Source organism: Sminthopsis crassicaudata, chromosome 6, assembly GCF_048593235.1.
Source record: "Sminthopsis crassicaudata isolate SCR6 chromosome 6, ASM4859323v1, whole genome shotgun sequence".
NCBI classification, from domain to species: domain Eukaryota; kingdom Metazoa; phylum Chordata; class Mammalia; order Dasyuromorphia; family Dasyuridae; genus Sminthopsis; species Sminthopsis crassicaudata.
This window is the reverse complement of record NC_133622.1, coordinates 192,515,427-192,532,928: the sequence shown is the minus strand read 5'-3', so window position 1 is coordinate 192,532,928 and position 17,502 is coordinate 192,515,427. Positions and strand designations below refer to the sequence as shown.

General features: G+C 39.7%; 1 protein-coding gene across 1 annotated transcript in view; it reads right to left on the bottom strand.

The window, feature by feature from the left end:
* Positions 1–17,502, bottom strand: part of DGKQ (diacylglycerol kinase theta) — a 103,764-nt gene that overhangs the window by 63,686 nt on the left and 22,576 nt on the right. The window contains exons 3-6 of the mRNA XM_074273413.1: positions 14,351–14,450; positions 4,849–4,934; positions 4,122–4,247; positions 1,197–1,350 (exon numbers count right to left, since the gene is read on the bottom strand). Of these exons, the coding sequence (XP_074129514.1) occupies positions 1,197–1,350; positions 4,122–4,247; positions 4,849–4,934; positions 14,351–14,450 (466 nt within the window). The remainder of the gene's footprint in view (positions 1–1,196; positions 1,351–4,121; positions 4,248–4,848; positions 4,935–14,350; positions 14,451–17,502) is intronic.

The window sequence follows — 17,502 nt, the reverse complement described above, 5'->3', positions numbered from 1 at the left end:
CCAATTAATGCTAGATGATGATTTTTAAATTAAAGCTTAATTAGGGAGCAGCTAGGTGGTGCAATGGATAGAGCACCAGCCTTGAATTCAGGAGGACCCGAGTTCAAATCTGGTTTCAGACACTTAACACTTCCTAGCTGTGTGACCCTGGGCAAGTCATTTAACCCCAGCCTCAGAAAAAGAAAAAGAAAAAGAAAAACAAAAACAAAAACAAAAAGAAAAACAAAAACAAAAATTAAAGCTTAATTAAAACAGTAATGACCTAAGAGAGGCAATTTGGTATGGTGGACAGAGTAGTCAATTTGGAGTCAGAGAATATGGGTTCAAATTTGAACTTTGTTATTTATTTCTGGGGTAACTATAGACATGGCACTTAAATTACTTTGAGCTTTAGTGTTCTCCCTTGTAAAATGAAGGAGTTGAACTAAATTAGAGATTCCTAATATTTTTTGTATCATAGACATTGTTGGCAAGTAGTCTATGGGTCCCTTCACAGAATTGCATTATTAAGTGCATAAAATAAAATGCATAAGATTACAGAAAACAGAATTATATTGAAATATAGTTGTCAAAATATGAAGGGTAGATAGGTAGGGATGGATAATGTACTGGCCTAGAGTCAGAAAGGCTCATCTTCCTCAACTCAAATCTGGCCTCACGCACTCAATAGCTGTGTGACCTTGGACAAGCCACTTAATACTGTTTGCATCAGTTTCCACATCTGTAAAATGAGCTGGAGAAGGAAATGGCAAAGCACTGCAGTATCTCTGCCAAGAAAACTCCAAATGGAATCACAAAGAATTAGACATAACTTAAAAAAACAACCGAATGACAAATATTAAAATATACACGCACATTCACACAATACACGTGGTGTCTGTTCATAGAATCCAGGTTAAGAAACCCTTTTCCATTCTAAATCATTTAATCCTGGTAAATTCTGTAAATAAACAATGAAGTGTGGGTCCTCATTTTAACACCAAAAGTTGCACAGCAGTAGCCTGTTGGATCAAGACAATACTCTTACCTCCTATGGGGAATATTTACTTGAAGACTAGAAAACAAAGACTTTGGACATTGGTAAATCAGGAAGGACTCATTGTTTGGTTTGGGGCTACCCTAGATGACCTGTAGAGCTTCTTCCAACCACAAATTCTATTTATTTAAAAAACAACAACTGTACTTCTCCCCCATACCTGGCTCCGTCTGGATGCTCTCCGAGATCCGGAAGCAATGCATTTTGCTGAAATTTCGAGAGGACAAACGCACACAGTTAGGAGGAAGAATCATGTTCTTCAGCCGGCCAAACGTGCACTCAGGGGTCACGACAGCATAACAGGCAGTATGAGCCTAGAACCAAATCAAAGCACAACAACAAAGTTACAACAAAGACTCAACCCTGAACACTGAGGGAAACATTGAATAGGAAAATCTTGTATCAAGAAGAAACAGGAAAGAAGAAGGAGCTGAGAAATGGAGGGATAAGGACAGCAAGTGAAAAAAGTTCAGGATTTGTAGGTGTGAGACTAAGATTCAAATCCCACCCCCCATATTTCTTATCTGGGTGATTCTGATGAGATTGCGATCTCACCAGACCTCAGCTTTTTCCTCAATAAAATAGGCCACCCAGACTAGATTATTTCTAATAGCCTTCTGGCAGGATGGTGTAGTGGACAGAACCCTATCGAACTTGTAGTCAGGACAACCTGGGCTTTGAGTTCTCCCTCTGACACTTGGTTCTGGACAAATCTTTTAAACTCTCCAAGCTTCAGTTTTGTGATCTCTAAAGTGGAGATAAGAATTGTACTTACTTCAGAGGGCTGTAATTCAGAGGGAATTAAAAGAGATCATCTGTATAAAGAGCTTACAAGGCTTAAAGGCTATAGAAATGGTTATTATTATTATTAATAATAATAAACAGCACAAATCAATAATAAAATATCTTGTCTTTAAAAGATGGCATGGGGGGCAGCTAAGTGGTGCAATGGTTAGAGCATCGACCCCCAGAGTCAAGAGTTCAAATCCAGTCTCAGACACTTATTAGTTATGTGATCCTGAAGAGATCATTTAACCTCGATTTATCTTCAACCCCCTGCCCCCCAAAAAAGAAGTGGTGCAGGGTATAGAGAATGTGTCTTAGGCTTGCGTTTCAGTTAGGTCTCTAAACTCAGGAGTTATACAGCCATCAATAAGTCACTCTCTCTCTGTGCCTTAGTTTTCTGGAATCACAGATCAGAATTGAAAGAGACTTAAATGGCCTTTGAGTCCCTCATTTAACAGGTGAGAAGGAAGAGGCTCAGAAAGGGAACATAATCATTGTTCTCCCTTCCAGAGCACGTGGTGGCTTACAACAGTTGTGTATGGTACATGATGCAAGTATTATTATTATACCCACATCATAGAGAGGCTACTGAGAGAGGATTTCAGCTAGTAAGTGGCCAAAGCAAAACTCAAAACCAGGACCAGAAGTCCCGGGAGAGGTCTTCTTTCCACTGTAGCACATGCTGTTTCTCCTCTGCTACCAGTTTTTGTGGCTCTGTCTTATTTTTTCACTAGACTGTTAACTCCATTAAGGAAAAGACCATATTTAATCTTTGCTTCTCCCCAAGTACCAAGCATAGGGCTTTATATACTGTTTAATAAATAGGTGCTGAGTTCACTCAACAGAGAGTTGACAACACAAGGAGTTCATAAACATACTGAATTCATTCAACAGAACAAAACAGTTCTCCACAGAAGACACAAGCCTTCTCAGCCCCTACCCCCTCAATCTCTTTCTCCTGCTTCCTAATCCCTTTTCTAAATCCATCTGGGAGTGGTGAAATGAATAGAGCACCAGTTCTAAAGGAAGATCTAAGTTGACCTGACCTCAGGCACTTTCTAGCCATGTGACACTTAGCCTCTATTGGTCCCAGTTCCTCATCTATAAAATGGGGACACAATGGAAAAGGAAATAGCAAACTCTCCAGTATCTTTGCCAAGAAACCTCCATGGACAAAGACCACGGATCACATAGAGTTGAGGCAACTGAATGACTGAACAACAATAACCCCTTTTGCTATGTCTTCTTCCCAGAATGGCATCTACTCCAAGAGTGAAGGCTATTCCAGTTTCTGCTGCTTCCTACCTGAAATTTCCTTTTGGATGGCGAATTCTAGTCATAAAATAGGGGAATTTATAGACATTCAACAGCCAGAGACAGCTGAGGAGGGCACTCCCGCCATGGGAACGATGATGAACACAAGTATGGAAAGTCAGCGCCTGGAGTAGTTGGGCTACAGAAAGACATCAAACTTGGCTGGGGCATAAAGTGAATGGTAGGGAGTCCTGTGAGTCACTGGGACAGGTCAGTGACAGACTAGGGAGAGCCTTCTCTGCCAAAGGGGCTGAGGTTTTAGTTTACAAAGATATAGAAAGCAAGGGCCCAATATCCCCATTGTGCCAAAGCTAGAGTTAAGTTCAACATATTAGCTGTGTGAGGTACGGAACAAAGAGCTCTGCTGTTCACTAAGAGAAGATATAAAGCAGAGGCAAGACGATCCCATTACACTGAAGAATGTCCAGTCTTGATTAGTTTTTTCCTAGTTTTCACCATATTATTTCACAAATGCCATAAGGTTTCAGAGTTAGACTAGACAATAAAGACCTCTGGCAATGTGATAAAGTTTATAAACCGCCTCTCTGAATCATGTTACTTAATGCAGAAAACAAAACACAAAGGATTACCGAGTAAATCCAATATTTTGAAATATGGCTATTATTATTAAAATTAATTTAAATACTATTAAAATTCATTTTTTTAAAAGTCTATTTATCCCAGGTTAAGAACCCCTGGTCTAGTCTAATTTCATTACCTTAACCAGGAAAGGACTATATAAAAAGTTTAAAACTAACTGGCTAGGATCCTTCAGCCATAAGCAGTAGAGCTGAGTTTCAAATCTAACTGCCCTCATTGGACTGTGAGCTCTTGGAGGGCGAGGAAGTCTTTTGCCTTTTTTGCATCCCCAACACTTAGCTCCGTTCCTGGCACAGAGTAAGCACTTAATAAATCAGTTTTGGTCTGTCTCAAAGTGCAACCCAGATAAGAATTGTTGTAATGAATGGGATTATTAGAAACCTACCACAATGCCACACCATTCACAGCGCATGCCGGACAGCACTTCCGAGGACCCGCAGGTCTTCTTACATACCTCGCAGCGGGCATTAGATGAGAGATTGCCCTCCCTCCAGTGATGATGGTATGTGTCCTGAAAACACAGATCAGAGCCAGTGTTCATCAATAGAAAGAATAACAATTAAGAAACACATCTCAAATAAATAAACACTTAGTAAGCCCTGGGGATACAAAACAGAGGTAAAAACCAGTTCCAGTCCACAAGGACATCATAATGTAATGGATGATGTCAAGGTTACGAACCTGGGAGACTGGAAGGCTCATGTGTCCTAGACAAAAAAGGGGAAGCATGGAATAGGGAAAAGCTTATGGGGAAAGATAATGAGTTGTTGAGTATGAGAGGACTCTAAGATACCCAGTTTTGAAATGCCCAGCAGCCAAGACAAGAGAAAAACTAAACATGGGAGAGAATGGAGCTGGCTCTAAAATTTGTGAGACTTCTACATAAACGTGATAATTAAATACATTCCTGAAGCTCCCTGAGGGCAGGGCCAGACCAAGCACAAGGAAGATCAAGAAAAGATTTTCAAATGTCAGCTGAATTCTAGGAAGCTAAGCTTTTTTTTTTTTTTTTTTTTCCCAATTTGGAAAGAACATTCCCTCAAATAATTCAACACACTTGGGCATTTTCCTTGAGTTTGTCTGAGCATCTGGAAGTCCCTGAAGACACTTACGTGGTCCTGATGACCATCCTGATGACACTGGCGGCAGTCACTGCAGGCAAAGGGGACACAGTCGGCATGCACGTACAGCTCACAAACTAAGGGGAGAAAAGAGTATTTCATTCAGATGGCCACAGACTTCCGAGCTTCTGTGCTCCCAGAGCTTATCCTTGCTTCAATGCTTGAGTCCATCCTGTCACCTCATAGGTCCATCCCTACTTTAAATATTGCCAAGTCTTACTCCTTCAGGACCCAGCTCCGGTGCCACCTCCTAAACTTCCTCCCCTATCTCAATAATTCACACTTCTCTTTTCTAACTTAGGTTAATACTAACACCCTGTCAGCCCTTCTTGCCTGAGAGTTCTAATGCCAAGCCACTTCTGTATCCCCCCAAATGCTTGATCCCTGAGTTAAACAATAGAATGTGATGCTTGTTGAAGAGTGTATCAATCAATTTACTAAGCACCTGTTCCATAAACTCTCCTAAATGTTGGAGGTAAAAGGATGAAGGTAAAATAATCATTCGCCTCAATGATCTTACTTTAAACTTTTTTTTTTTTTACAATAGCTTTTTATTTCTTAAAATATATGCAATGGAATGATAGTTTTCAACATCCACTCCTGCAAAACCTTGCAAAAAATTTTCTTTCCTTTTCCCATCCCCAAGACAGCAAATAATCCAATACAGATTAAACATGTGCAATTCTTTTTTTGTTGTTGTTGAGGCAACTGGGGTTAAGTAACTTGCCCAGGGTCACACAGCTAGGAAGCATGCCTGAGGCCAGATTTGAACTCTTGTTCTCCTGACTTCAGGGCTGCACCCAGCTGCTCCCAGTGCAATTCTTCTAAACATTTATCACGCAGCACAAGAAAAATCAGACCAAAAGGGGGGGGGGGGGGATGAGAAAGAAAAAAGCAAACAAACAAACAACAACAAAGGTAAAAATACTAAGTTGTGATCCACATTCAGTCTTTATAATCCTCACTATTGGAATGAACTTGAATCACCTCATTGTTGAAAAGAGCCAAGTCCACAGTTGATCATCACATAATCTTGTTGCTGGACAATGTTCTCTTGGCTCTGCTCACTTCACTCAGCATCAGTTCATTTAAGTCTTTCCAGGCTTTTCTGAAATCAGCTTGTTCATCATTTCGTACAGAACAATAACATTACATTATATTCATATACCATAATTTACTGTCATACCCTAATTGATGGGCATCCACTAGTTTCCGGTAACAACTTTACTTTCTAATAAAAAAGATAATATTCACACATAGAAGCCCATAGAAAACATACAACTCAAAATATAGATTACTATTTCCTCCCACAGAAAATACAGAATTTTTTGTCACACTGTATTTTCTCAATGATGAGGGAAAAACAGAATACTATTATGTGGTGACAGAGGGGCCCACAAAATTCTAATGTAAAAAAAAGATTTTTGCTCTCAAAATGATTGTAAACAACCATTGTAGATCAAACTGACACAGATCAAAAAACATTGAACTGAGAGTAGGAGATCCTGGTTCTCTCTCCCCCCCCTCTCTGGAACTCAGCTACAAGATGAGAAAGATGAGGGCTTCTAAGGTCTCCTCCACTCCTCAGATTCAACGCCTGTAACTAAGCCCAAAGTGAAAGAGATCAAGATGCTGTAAAAGGCATTACATGTTTTGTTCCAGAAGCCTGTTCTAACTCTGAAGTCAACCAGACCCCTCAACTATTTCATACCGATGTCTAAATCTCCACCATGTGCTCAATGTTCTCAGAAAGTACACACGCCGCCTGGTCCCTGTCTCTTAGGAAGCTTCTGTTCCAGGGCAGCCTGGCCACACACCCACACATTGAGTGTTTTTAGTTTTAATGTCTGTTTTTACATTTCCTGACAAAAGGTAGATAAGGGGAAGATCCCTATTTGACCCCACTAAGCCCAGAAATCTCCTTCTTTGAAAAGGGTTTAGAGCAGGGGTTCTGAACCTGGGATCATGAACTTGTTTTTGAACATTTTGATAACTATATTTCAATAGAATTGGCTTTTTTAGTAATCCTATGGATTTTATTTTATACATTTAAAAACATTATCTTCAGATGAGAATCTGGAGACCACCAAAGGAGTCCATGACAAAAGATGTTAAGAACTTCTGGATTAGAGAGAAAGGGAAAAGCTTAGTGAGCAGAAAAGTATCCCGGCCATGCAAGGCAGGTCAGAAAAAGCCATGGCATTCAATGAGGAAGGATAAAACTATAGATACTGTTGAATGGATACCAAGTCTCTCCATTAATGTATCAACAAAGGCAGACTCAATGAACGCATCATGGGAGAGGGAGGAGGAGGAAGGAGGGACAGCTAGGTGGCGCAGTGGAGAGAGCCCCAGCCCTTGAGTCAGGAGGACTCGAGTTCAAATCTGGTCTCAGACACTTAACACTTCCTAGCAGTGTGGCCCTGGGCAAGTCACTTAACCCCAACTGCCTCACCAATAATAATAATATATTAAAATATTATACATGCTATAGAATAGTCGGTGTGCTCAGTTACTACCCTGGTGATTTCTGCATACATCAAGAAAGATTTCCAAAATTCTACGTGGCACCCACATAGTAAACTTATGAGAGCTCTACATAAGTCATATAAACTGCAGAGGAAATACCCCCCCATCAATGACATCCCAAACCCACTTAAGTATCTGATTAATCAATTAATAGCTAGTGTGTGGTATAGGGGGTATTCAAAGAGCACCAGCACCTCTGTCGTGAGGGCTGCTCATTCACCTTTGGTGTCCAACTGGTCACCCGACTCTCACCTGTAGCTTCAAGAAGCTGTAGGATGCCCAGGGCCACCCCTTGGCAAACAATCTACAAAAATGGACCAAATCATGTGGATGGCAACTGACAGACCTCGACCCCATCAATGAGTCAGGGGGATGGAGACTTTTCCCTGGCAGACTGGGCAGACGAGAACAATCTGTTCCAATGGTCATGAAGGCGGCTGAAGCGGATCCTGCGGAGGGCTTAAAGCTCCGACAGACATGGAAACCGCCAAGGACACACACTGCTCTCCTGAGCCGGTGCAGCCATCCTGACTTTTGTCTTGCCCATGCACTTCGATGACCCAGGAAGAGAGACTGAGGCTGACAACTTTGTGCAGCTCTACCTTACTTAAATCCAATTCACAAACAAGTAAACATCCTGTAATGTTGTTGATCCTCTTCAAAAATGAAGTCAGAGGAAGAGTTAAACAAATGTGATAAAAAGGATCTTAAGAGAGCCACCAGCAGCCTAGAGGGAAGGTTAGGATTAGGAGAAAAGGGGGGGGGGGATTGGTCACATGTCTCCTGAGATTTCAGAGAAGAGTGAGACAGTAAGGACTAAATGTTTGCCCAAGTCTCTTGCAATAACCCCACTGCTTCCAATAGGCCTAAGTGATGGAAAATGAATGTTTGCAGTATTCATTACTATCCCAAATAGAGCAACTTCAGCATGGAAGCAGAGATCCAACTGAGCATCCAAGTATTGTGGGCCCCTATGCTAATGAAGGGGGAGGGAGTGTCTCTACATCCCATTAGCAATGCCCTTTAAATACTGACAAGCACTAAAAAGAGTCTTGTTCAACAGGAAAACTGGGGCAGCCAGAGAGGCGATTAGCGGATGGGTGGGAGAAACCCACAGGGAGAGCTTGAGAACTACCTCACAGGATCCGGACCCAGGATGCCAAGAAATAAATTCCCATGGTCAGACCAGTCCAGCAATTTGGACACTATTATACTGAAAGCCCCATGAATATTCCCATTCTTAAGTGGAACACAATAATACATGGCTCATGGCAATGTCCTTGGAAGCACAAAAGCCCTTGGAAAAGAGGCACTTATACCTTTCTAAGATGCACAGAGATTCTTCAAATCTGAGACCACAGGAAGCTTTTAGACCCAAGTCTGTTCATCAACTCAGCACTTAGAGGCAAACTTCTGGGGCAATGAGTTGGCATCCAAAGAGCCTCCTTTGGGAATCACTTTCCTTACAACAACAATTCAAGGTCCTGACTCCATTTGGCACTGGGTTCTATATGCTCATGGTCTGTTTCCCTACATACTAAATAAGAGAAAACATCATCTGCCACAGGGTCAGCTTGGCCTGCTGGTCCCCAAGAAGACAGCAAATCCTACTATCCAATCTAGCCAGGACACTGGACAGCTCCAATTGCTCCTCTCCACAATATACATTACCACTTTATGTATCAGTTATCTGGGTTTATGCCTTACTGATGTGCCCATTTCTCCAGGAGGGCAGGGGCCGTGCTTTATCTCATCCAGCATGCTGCCCAGGACTTGGCACACTACTACAGTCTCATAAATGATGGTTGATCAAATGAATAAAAGCTGCTGTTGGGAATAATTTGAATCTGAAACTTGAGGTGTCAACATGGAAGATCATTCTTTACTTTACAAAAGATATCCCTGAGTCTCAGAATTGAAAGGAAGGCTCAGTCAGTTAGTTACTGGCAGAACTTAAATGCTAAAAAAAGGAAGATTTCGAATATGGACTGAGATTTTGAAGGGTCATTGATAGGATATTTAATAAAATTTCATTTGAGATTCACAACAATCCTACAGGAAGATAGTACCAACATTATTACCTTCTGTTCCGTAGGCGAGGAAATGAGAGCTCAGAGTGGTAGTAGTGAAGTAACTTGCTCATAATCGCAGAGATACTAAGTTCAGCAGCACAATTTAATTTGGACCTTTCTAGCTCCAAATCCAGCACTCTGCTCATTATACTACCCTACCTATTGGGATCTTGGCAGGGGTAGTTCAAATCACTTTCTCATTGTGTGTGTGTGTGTGTGTGTGTGTGTGTGTGTGTGTGTGTTTGTCTCATTTATTAAAGGAAAGAACCTCAACAGATTTATTTTTTTTCTTAAAAGAAAAATATAGTATTTTAAGGGAATGAATACATTAATAACACAAAAAAGTAAAAGATCAAGTTAAAATCCCTGGTAAAGCAAAGAAGAGAGGACTCGGGGAAACATGATAGCAGTCTTCAAGTATCTGAATTTGGTCCCAGAAGGAAGAACTCATGAGGAACAATGGGGAGGGATTACAAAGAGGCACATTTTGGCATAATGGAAGGAAAATTAGAGTGAAGTGGCCTTGAGAGTGTGACCTTTCTCTCACTGGATATGTTCAAATAGAGATTGGGTGATCATTTATAAAAAAGCTTCTTATGTAAGTGTGGGTTGGGCAAAATCAAGGACCCTTAATCTGGGATCTGTAAACTTGGTTGTTTAGTATGTTGATAAGTATATTTCTCTAGGACAGGTAGTGGAACAGTAGATAGAGTGCCAGGCTTGAGGAAAGGAAGACCTGAGTTCAAATCTGTTGTACGATTTTAGGCAAGTCACGTAACTGTTTGCCTCAGTTTCCTCATCTGTAAAATAAACTGAAGAAATGGCAAACCACTTCAGCATCTCTGCTAAGAAAACCCCAAATCGGGTCACAGAGAGTCAGATACAACTGAAAAATGACTAAACAACAACTGTTTTTCACTATAACTGACTTCCCTGCAAACCCATGTGTTTTATTTTATGTATTTAAAAACATTCTAAGAAAGGGTCCCCAGACTTCACCAGATTGCCAGAGGAATCCACGACACAAAATGGCTAAGAACTCCTACACTGGACTAAAAGATCCTTGAAGTTCTTCCAATTCTGAGATTTTCTGTGCAAAACAGCTTAAAGCCTGGGACAGGAGGAGGGAAGAAGAGAGATGGAAATAAGCAATTAAATAGCAGTGTCTAAATGCTTTCCCAATATTATCTCACTTGATCCTCACAATAACCCTGAGAGCTGAGTCCTCGTTTTATAATTGAGGAAACTGAGACTGAGAGATTGACTTGCCTAAGTCACCCAGCCTAGTAAGTGTTTGTGGCTACAATGGAAATCAGATCTTCTTGACCCAAGGCTCAGTGCTTTATCTACTATATCACCTAGTTGCCTCTTACCCAGTCAAATTTACTCAATTACACTTAAAATACATTTAAAAGGGCAGCTAGCTCCCTGTTTTTAATGCTTCTCATAAGGAAACCTGACTTTGGTTACTTCAGATCTGAACAATACAAGTTTCCTGTGCACCTACTGTGCTCCAAATTCACTAAAATGCAAAGCAGTGAACCTGAGTGTCAGGGGACACTGGCTAACATCCAGCCACAGACAAATATCAAATACCAACTGCTAGATCCTGAACAAGTCATTTCATCTTCCTCTTCTCTAAAAGGGGAATAAGAATCATAATTTTTTTCCTCTAACCTTCCTCTAAGGCCTCCACAAAGAGATTTTTGTATCTTTAAGCATTATAATAATGGGAATGATTATATTATTTGAAAAATCTCTAAGGAAGAAACTGTAAATCTCTTCATCAAAGGTGGTTTGAGGTTTAGAAAGGATCCTTCCTTTCCTGGGAACAGACACTGTTTGCTGTTATTAGACACTGTATAAAGTATTTTTGTCAGAACAAGCTTTGGAATATCACTGTCATTGTATGTTCAGAACCAAGGCCACAGTGATGTTGTGTGATGCAACACGGACAAGCGCTGCCAAAAACACCTTGGATCCATTTTCATTTTGAATTAATTTTTGGTCATTATGTTCAGAAATCTTTTAGTATTGCCAAATTTTTCATGACCCAGTTTAAGAAGTTTTGCTGTACACTATTCACATTTTGTATCTTTCCAGCCCTGAATATCAAACCCTATATCTGGCAGGCCCCTAAATAAATTAAATTTACTGAACTGTCAAATCTTCACAGTAAACCTATAAGGTAGCAGTGGTAGTAATATCTCTATTTTACAGATAATAAAACTGAGGCCCACAGAAATTAAGATGAAGAAATATCTTGTCCCACTCCAGAGAAGCTCACAGTCTGGCTGACATCTCCAAGTCAAAAAACAACTAATAATATTGAGTGTAAACAGATCATTATAAATCTAAGGTCAAAAGGCCGTGTTTCTTCTTATGAGTTTCCAATTCTTGTCCTTTCCCAGGATTTCCAATCACTAGCAAGAGATCCTCAGGGTTAGAAAAAAAAAAGAGCCTAATTGGCTCTGGTGCTATACAATCTCCCAGTTATGGGGCTGGCGGCAGGATGAGGGATGGATAGACCGAGTTCATGAGGGCCTCATAGCAGGGGGATTTATGAGCTTCCTAGTCCAACCTATTGGTCTGGAGATGGCTTCAGGAGAAGCAGGTGGAAGCAAAGGATGTTGATCCTGGAGGGCTACTAAGCCTAGGACTCTGACTAGGGGTCCACCTGAAGCACCACCAGGAGAGAAAATATCGAAGACAAATCACCCAAAGAAAGTCAATGATTACAATTACCTGTCAATAACAAAGAGACTCAGTAGTGGAAAGACCTGTGCAGGTGTCCCGTTTCCTTCATTTCTATGTGACTTTGGATCCCAATCACTTCAGATCATGAGATCATGAGCTGACTTTGAGATGTTGATTAGGATATCTTTAGAAAAGCGCATTCCACCTGGCTCCTCCTTGACCCCTCCCTGTGAGCTACCAAATTCTTCCCTGTACTGAAGTAACCCCCAGTGCTGTATTTTCCCCACAAAAGATCTGCTTGTCATAAAGTTCTTGCCAGGACTAAGCCCACTATGAAGTGCTCTTTCTTCCCACTCCTCATGATGTTTTCTCTCTAATGGCGAGAGAGTTACCTGTATATAAAGAGAGATCTCCTTATTTACAGGTAACTGTGGTTAGTCTGCCAAACTCTCCTAGGAGAAAGACACAGAGAGAAAGAGACAAAAATAAAAAGAAAGAGAGAGGAAGAGGAGGAGAAGGAAGAGGAGAAAGAGAGAGAGAGAGAGAGAAAGAGAAAGGAACCAACTGCAACTTACAATAATCTACCAGGTTATATATTAAACCCTAATTTACAAGCATAGAAACAGAAACTTGGGGCAAGGAAGTGATTTTTCCAAAATCAACATTGGTAGAATCATGGAAGCAGAAGAACTGAGCCAAGTGACAGGAGGTACTCCTATTATAAGAACTACAGCTTTGCCCTTTGAGCAATAGAATGGAGGAAGATAATGGAGTTGAAGGAGGGGAGGGGATAAAGTAAGACGGATTTACCCACACATGGCATAATGGTGAAGTCCAGAGAAAGCAAAATAGTCTCATTCTCAAAATGGCAGTTGCTTTCCTGAGTAGTTTTCCATATATGTTTTGTGGGTCCCTGGAAAGGTTAGACAGGCTGGGCTGGGCTTTGCCCTGCCTGAAGTCTTTGGCCAAGAGAATAAGAAACAATGTGGGATCAGCAGGAGCTGAATCTGAAAATTCCTAAGCCCTTTCCTCTTCTCTCAGATTGGCTGGGGTCTGAGGCCAAAAGGTCCTTGCAATCCACATTTATTCTTGAAACAGGGCCTGATGAATATCCATCAGTTGGAGAATGACTGAATAAGTGATGGTATATCAATGTTATGGAATATTATTGTTCTGTAAGAAACGACCGGCAGGATGATTTCAGAGAGGTCCAGAGAGACTTACATCAACTGATGCTGAGTGAAATGAGCAGGACCAGGAGATCATTGTACATGGCAACAGCAAGATTACACAAAGATCAATTCTGATGGACGTGGCTCTTCTCGACAATGAGATGATTCGGGCCAGATCCAATGATCTTGTGATGGAGAGAGCCATCTATTCCCAGAGAGAGGATTGTGGGAACTGAGAGTGGTTCACAACATAGCATTTTCACTCATTCTGTTGTTGTTTATTTACTTGCATTTTGTTTTCTTTCTCTTTTTTTTCTGGTTTGATTTAATTGTTCTTGTGCAGCAAGATAATTGTATAAATATGTATACATATATTAGATTTGACATATATTTTAACATGCTTAATGTATATTGGATTACTTGCCATCTAGGGGAGGAGGTGGGAGAAAGGAGGGGAAAATTTGCAACACAAGGTTTTGCAAGGGTCAACATTGAAAAATTATCCATGCGTATGTTTTGAAAATAAAAAGCTTAAGAAAAAAAAAAAAGAAAGAAAGAAAGAAAGAAAAAGAAACTGGGCCTGAAATAGGGTATTCTGTTTCCCAAACTATTACAATTTCCACTGCCCTCTAAGAAATGGAAATAAGACAATGATCACAGTAATACAATTGAAAACAATCCTGAAAAACATCAGAGCTCTGATTGTTACAGTAATTAACAATGACTTCAAAGGACTAAAGATAAAGCCTTCTGTCCATAGAAAGGTGGTAGACTACAGGTGTAGAAAAAGGCATACATTTTCAAGTATGACCAACATGCTGATGTGTTTTGCATGACTGTTCATTGTGACAGAAAAAGTTCCTGCATATTATGGAAAGGGTGACTAAGAAGTGATAGCAACATTAAAAAAAAAAAATCAATAAAAATCGTTTTTAGAAAGAAATGAATGTAAGTAAACACCCTAAAAATCTGACAGATCATAAAAGTGGTTCAATTAAAGACACAGTATCATTTAAAAATTACCTTCACAGCGAAATGCAGGGAAATCTAGCGGCTTTCTACAGACAATGCAGAACTTCTTCTTGTAGTGTCCTGGAGGCCCAAAACAGTGCGCAACTGGAACCTGCCAAGGGAGGGACACAAGCATCCATGAGTGAGTGACATTTTCCTGCTTGGACAAGGGTCACAAGACCAAAAGTTTTAGCACGACTTATTATTCTAAGTCCTAAAAATGACAACAACAATAATCACTGACGTCTATATATCATTTTAAAGTTTGTGGGATTTTTTTTGGTACTTTTTTTTTTTTTTTTTAAATTCTATCCTTACCAAAGCCAAAGGGAGGTCCCATGGGCATCCTCATCTCTGTTATTCAATTCCAGGGCCCTCCTAGCTCCCCATTCAGTGGGATGTCCACTGGTCTAAAACTGCCTCTCATCAGGGTAGAAAATATCTGAGTCATAATAACTTTAGACTCTTAAAGTTTAGAAAATGCCTCTCCAACAATCCTGGGAAGGCACCCACAACTTTAATCATCCCAGAGGTGTGATCAGAATAGCTGATTTAAACTAAGAACCCCTTTCTGGAAGAATGGTAACAGAGACACTGAAAAGCACCTTCATACCCTTGACACATGAAGACTAAGGGCCCTCTTGTTAGTCTCATTTTAAAGACGGAAAAAAAAAAAAAAGTTGTTAACTGAGTCATTCAAAGTCAACAATCCCAATTCAGCAAAGATTTCTTACACACCTATTATGTATTTGGTGTTCAGATAAAAAGGCACAAGCAAACAGCCCCTGCCTTCAAAGACTTTGTTCTATAGCAAGGTTCCCACCTTTTTTTTGCTCCTTGAATCCCTTTTAGCAACAACAAAATTTGTGTTGTAAATCTTCAAGGTAATTTAACATAGCATTCTTTTTAATATTCCTTTAGATTTATTCAGTGTGTCCAATCATTTTTGCCTCCAAAACTCCAAGTTAAAATTTACATTGTGATTATAATTGTAAATATAAAAACATGCACATGTCTATTCTCACAGAGTAAAAATATATTTTTAACATAACTGGGTAATTATTTGCTGTACAAGGAGCCATAAAAGAACTCTTAGCATAAGCCCCTTTGACCTTTGTCTTAACTCCAACGGGTTCATGAACCACTAAATGGGAAGCATTGTTCCACTGGGCAGATACAACTTGAACACCACTAAACACAAGGTAATTTGAGGAGAAAGAATTAACAACTGGAAAATCTATTTCAAGGAAAAACAATGAAAGACCTAATCAAAGCCTTGTTAAAGGAAGATAAATGGAGATGAGAATGAAGTGCACTGCAAACATGGAGAGAAGCTTAAGCAAATACATGGAGAAAGGAGTTGGAAAACCAAATTCAGGAACATCTAGTTATCCAGTTTGGTTAGAACATAAAATGTGTAAAGGTAAATAATACAGAATGTCTAGAAAGTTAGGTTAGAGCCAGATTTTGGAAGGCTTTAAATTCTACACTTAGATTTTAAAATTGAGTTTATATCTCTTATCCTAGTGCTAATAGGGAAGATTTCTAAGCAGGGAAGTAATATAGTCTGGTCTATACACCAAGGATATTATTTTGGCAATTGCAGACCAAAGGGGGTAGGGGGGAATGGGACTGAAAGCTGGAAGAGCAGTTATTTATTAAGCAGTTATTGTAAGCAAGAATGCATTTCAGGGTCTGAAACATGAAGCTGGATAGTAAAAGTGGAGAGAAGGCAGGAAGATCAGAAGCTGTTGTGGAGGTAGAAAACAGGACTTAGCAAATGGCTATGAATGCAAGGACTGACAGGGAGGTAAGATCACAGATTTAGAGCTAGAAAAAAATACTTAAGAGGCCACTGAATCCAAAGCCCTCATTTTACAGCTGGAGACTTGGAAGGATCAAGCCGGGAGTCACAAGCTAGAAAGTGTTTTAGGTGAGACAGAATTTGAACTCAGGTCTTCCTGACTCTAAGGCTCAATGCCTCATCTACTGCACCATCTAAGTGTTCCTTGTCAAAAAGGATTTCCCCTACAAGGAAGCAGAGAAAAGATGGACACTCATGACTATAATTTCATCTACTATTATATATCCTTTCTTGAACTTCAAATTTATTGTTATACATTTTGAATCCTCCCTGATGTTCTGTTGGGCACATGACAATATTCTGTTTTGTTTTTATTTATTTTCCTTTTCTGTCTTTCTTTTTTCCTATTCTTTTTTAATATAACAATAAGAATATTTTTAAAAAGAAAATAATTTTTAAAAATTAAAAAGAAAAAAATTTAAAAATAAACAATAAAAATATAAATTAAAAAACTATGTATGTGTATATATATATATATATATATATATATATATATATATATATATATATATATATATATATATATATATATATAAAAATTAATAAAGAGGATTCCCTCCACAGTGACTGGGAGGAAGATCGTGTACCATCAAAAGAAATAGGAAAGTTCAATAGAGGGACAGGAGTAAGAGATGAAAAAAATGAGTTGTTTTAGATATGTTGATTTTGAGATGCTGATAAAACTTCCAGGTATAATAAGCAGTTGGAAGTATGAGATTGGAATTTAGAAGAAATCAAGGCACCACAGATCCACGGTGGTCAGGGGCCTCTATTTGAATCAACCCTCCTCTAGAACATCTGAAAAGTGATCAGCCAGCTTCTTTGAACCCTTCTGGCAATGGGAAGGTCATTAAAGCCTTCAACTGGTCCGTTCCATTCAGTGGGATTAGACTAGAAACACTAGGGGAAGCCTTGACAGATTTAGGAGTTACCTATATTGAGATTATAACTGAATTCACGGGAGCTTGATGAAGTAAGCAAAGGAGAAGAATATAGAGAAAGAAGAGAAGTTGTTGGAGGACAATTAAGAGACGGGGATGACCGGTGATTCAGCAAAGGCAACAGAGAAACCGTTTCTCGCCTTTAGATAGATAGGAGGAAAACAAGGATAGCCATGTCCTTGAATTCAAAGGAGAAGAGAATAATCAAGGAGTGGTCGGTCAAAGTATCAAAAGTTGCAGAGTTCAAAGAGAATATAGACTAAGAAAAGAACATGGATCGAGCCAAGAAAGAGATCATTGGTGATCTTGGAGAGAGCAGCTTCAGGTGAATGATGTGGCAGAAGTCAAATTACAAAGGG